The sequence below is a fragment of the Aythya marila genome, assembly GCF_965140915.1.
Source record: "Aythya marila genome assembly, chromosome: 2".
Classification (NCBI taxonomy): domain Eukaryota; kingdom Metazoa; phylum Chordata; class Aves; order Anseriformes; family Anatidae; genus Aythya; species Aythya marila.
In genome coordinates this window covers 72847391-72850664 of record NC_139043.1, presented here as the reverse complement: position 1 = coordinate 72850664, position 3274 = coordinate 72847391, and the positions used below count along the sequence as shown (strand labels likewise).

Genomic DNA, 3274 nt, shown 5'->3' with positions numbered 1-3274 from the left:
AGAGGCGTCAGTGGACAATGGCGGCTGACCCTCACCGTGTGGCGAGTCGGCACAGAGCAGAGGGGCGGAGATCAGGACTCTGCAGCCTGTCTGACGTAACCATGGAGGCAGCGGCAGCAGCGGCTGTGCTGCTTCTCTCTGGCATTCTTTTTATAAGAAGTTATCTTGCAATGCAAAAAAAGACTATTCGTCCCCAGATCGGTGTTATAACTATGTTTCTGGATAACATTCCGTGGGGTTGCCACATTCTACAGACTATTAATGACGATTTAGCTCTATTGCAGGGCAGGAGAGCAGAGACGCAGATTACACCGCCAAATGACCACCGTCAGGCTCGTTCACAAACAGCTTCTAGGGTTGCAGCTGGCACGGCCTGCAGCCGTATAGCAGACGTTACACTCTCTTTCCTAACTAGTAATCATGTGTCTCATCCATTTGTGGTGAATGGTCAGTGGCAAAAAGAAAAGGGGGAGAGTAAGGGGCGACAAAGACGGAAACGGTGCCAGGAGGATGCCACTGACACTAACAGCATGGGTAATAGGAGTAGTATAAGTGACACAGGTGACGGTGCGGGGCGGCGGCAGGCGCTGCCGCGCTGCGGGGCACTCTGCCTGCTGCTCGCCCTCGCCGGCCTGTGCACTGCTGCCGACGGTGCTAGAGCAAAATGTGAAGACTGCTCAGATGGCAGTGATGAGAGTGCTTGTGTGAAGAAGACGTGTGCTGAATCTGACTTTGTGTGCAACAGTGGTCAGTGTGTGCCAAATAGATGGCAGTGTGATGGGGATCCGGACTGTGAAAATGGGTCTGATGAGAGTGCTGAGCTGTGTCATACGAGAACATGCCGGGTAAATGAAATCAGGTGTGGTCCTCAGTCAACCCAGTGTATCCCAGTGTCCTGGAAATGTGATGGTGAAAAGGACTGCGACAGTGGAGAAGATGAAGAGAGTTGTGGCATTGTGACTTGTAGTGCAGCAGAATTCACATGCAGTAGTGGGCAATGTATTTCCAAAAGCTTTGTCTGCAATGTTCAAGATGACTGCAGTGATGGTAGCGATGAGTTGGAGTGTGCACCTCCTACCTGTGGTGTTCATGAGTTTCAGTGCAAGAGTTCTACCTGCATCCCTATCAGCTGGGTGTGTGATGATGATGCTGACTGCTCCAACCACTCGGATGAATCTTTGGAGCAGTGTGGCCGCCAGCCTGCACCTCCAGTGAAGTGTGCTACGAGTGAGGTGCAGTGCGGCTCAGGTGAATGTATCCACAAGAAGTGGCGATGTGATGGAGATCCTGATTGCAAGGATGGAAGTGATGAAATTAACTGCCCTTCTCGGACCTGCAGGCCAGACCATTTCAGATGTGAAGATGGGAACTGTGTCCATGGGAGTAGGCAGTGCAGTGGTGTGAGAGACTGTCTGTATGGCACTGATGAAGCAAACTGTAACAATGTTATTCAGTGTTCTGGACCTGGCAAATTCAAGTGCAGAAGTGGAGAATGCATAGATATCAATAAAGTGTGTAACCAGCAGAGAGACTGCAAGGACTGGGGTGATGAGCCCCTGAAGGAATGCATCATAAATGAATGTGACTGTCCAGCTGGGTTTGAGTTTATAGACAAGAGAAACTGTGGAGACATTGATGAATGTCAAAACCTTGGTATCTGTAGTCAAATGTGTATCAACCTGAAAGGTGGCTACAAAAGTGAACGTAGCCGTGGATATCAGATGATTCCTGCTACAGGAACCTGGAAAAGGTCATACTGGTACAAAGACACAAATAACACCTGTGATTGCAATGACGCTGCTAAGCAGGGTTTAGGGGTTTGTAGCATGGAGACAAGGGGTAACAACTACAGTGTTTGGAACAATTGTACAGCTTTGGCCTTACCTCCTGATGTGCTTCTGATTTGTGGGGATGGGGCCTGGCAAGGTATCCCTGCAAATGCTATCAGATGTCCATGTTACATAGATAAACTCATTGTATTTGCTCCTAGCTTGTTACAGTTGCGTGAGATCACCAGACATAAATGGACATTGCTTGCATTGGATTGCAATGATAATGTTGAATTGTGTGGGGTTGCAGCTAGAGCGGCATTAGCAATTTCAGTGCCTGGAGTGGCATCTGCGGCCGCATGTAACAACTTAGAAAAATTGGTATGCTGGGCCGAGAGGCAAGCCTATGCCACGACAGAGATACTTGAGGAGATGTTACCAGATCAAAATAGTCTGCAACATCTGCTTTTACAGGATCAAGCTGCTATTGACATCTTGCTTTTGGCTCAAAGGAATGGGTGTGAGGACTTTAAGGGAATGTACTGTTTAAACCTTTTTGATCATAATGTGTCAATTCACAAATCCATTACTTTCCTGAAAGAGCACATGAGAAAGATTCAATATGGTATCAATCCTTTCAATCAATGGTTCACTGACTTGTTTGAAACAAAGTGTAGATGGTTGCTGGGTTTAATCACAAGGGGATTAAGGATTTGGTTTATGGTGGTGGTAATCATCGTTGTGTGTTGTAAGTATAGCTAAAGAGTTACTTGTAAAACTGCTGTGTCAGGCTTGGTTTGCTCAAAAGAAGAAGGGGGAATTGTTGAGGGATTTCTTGAAACAGCAAAAATCCCATGGCTTGCTGTAGCTGAGCAAACCAAGCTACCAGGGCAACTATGAGAAGTTCCCATGACAGTGTTCCCACATCGCCCAATTGAGGAATTCAGGAAAATATTGTTACCAGTAGCTGGCCTCAAGGACAAGGTCTATGTGACTGCTAATCACAAGGGGGTTGTTTTCTTGCAGGTGGGGTTGTTTTCTTGTAGCTGTTTGTCTGAGTGCTTTTGACCAATAATCTTGTGTGAAACACTGTCCACCCCTGTTAAGTTCTCTATAAAAGTTAGGCTATTCGGGCAATAAAATGGAGCATGATCTGACTCTACGGTGTGTCTGTCGTGCTTTCGACCGTGCTTCCTGCAACAGTTGAAGAGCAGTGTTCACACTGAAAAGCCAAAGCCTTTTTAGCTCCTTGTGCTACCTTGCCAGCAAGAAGCCTGGGGATGCACAAGGAGCTGGGTGGGGACAGCCAGGACTGTTCAAACTGGCCAAAGGGATGTCCCATACCATGTGGCATAAAGCTCAGCAATAAAAACTGGGAGGACTGAGTGGGAGGGTTGGCTGGGGGGAACCACTGGGCATCTGTCAACAGGTGGTGAGCAACTGCATTGTGTAACACTTTTATATATATATAATATATATATGATATATATATAATTATATATATG

General features: G+C 47.0%; 1 protein-coding gene across 1 annotated transcript; it reads left to right on the top strand.

Moving 5' to 3' along the window:
• The first annotated feature begins 468 nt into the window (after nucleotides 1–468).
• On the top strand, nucleotides 469–2861 carry LOC309875105 (very low-density lipoprotein receptor-like). The gene has a single exon (XM_082754133.1). The coding sequence runs from the start codon at nucleotides 531–533 to the stop codon at nucleotides 2529–2531; it is 2001 nt and encodes a 666-aa protein (XP_082610259.1). The 5' UTR covers nucleotides 469–530; the 3' UTR covers nucleotides 2532–2861.
• The last annotated feature ends 413 nt before the right edge of the window (nucleotides 2862–3274 follow it).

Bases quoted from the DNA above. Each gene is read 5' to 3' on its own strand.
- LOC309875105 (XM_082754133.1), top strand. From the start codon at position 531: ATGGGTAATAGGAGTAGTATAAGTGACACAGGTGACGGTGCGGGGCGG.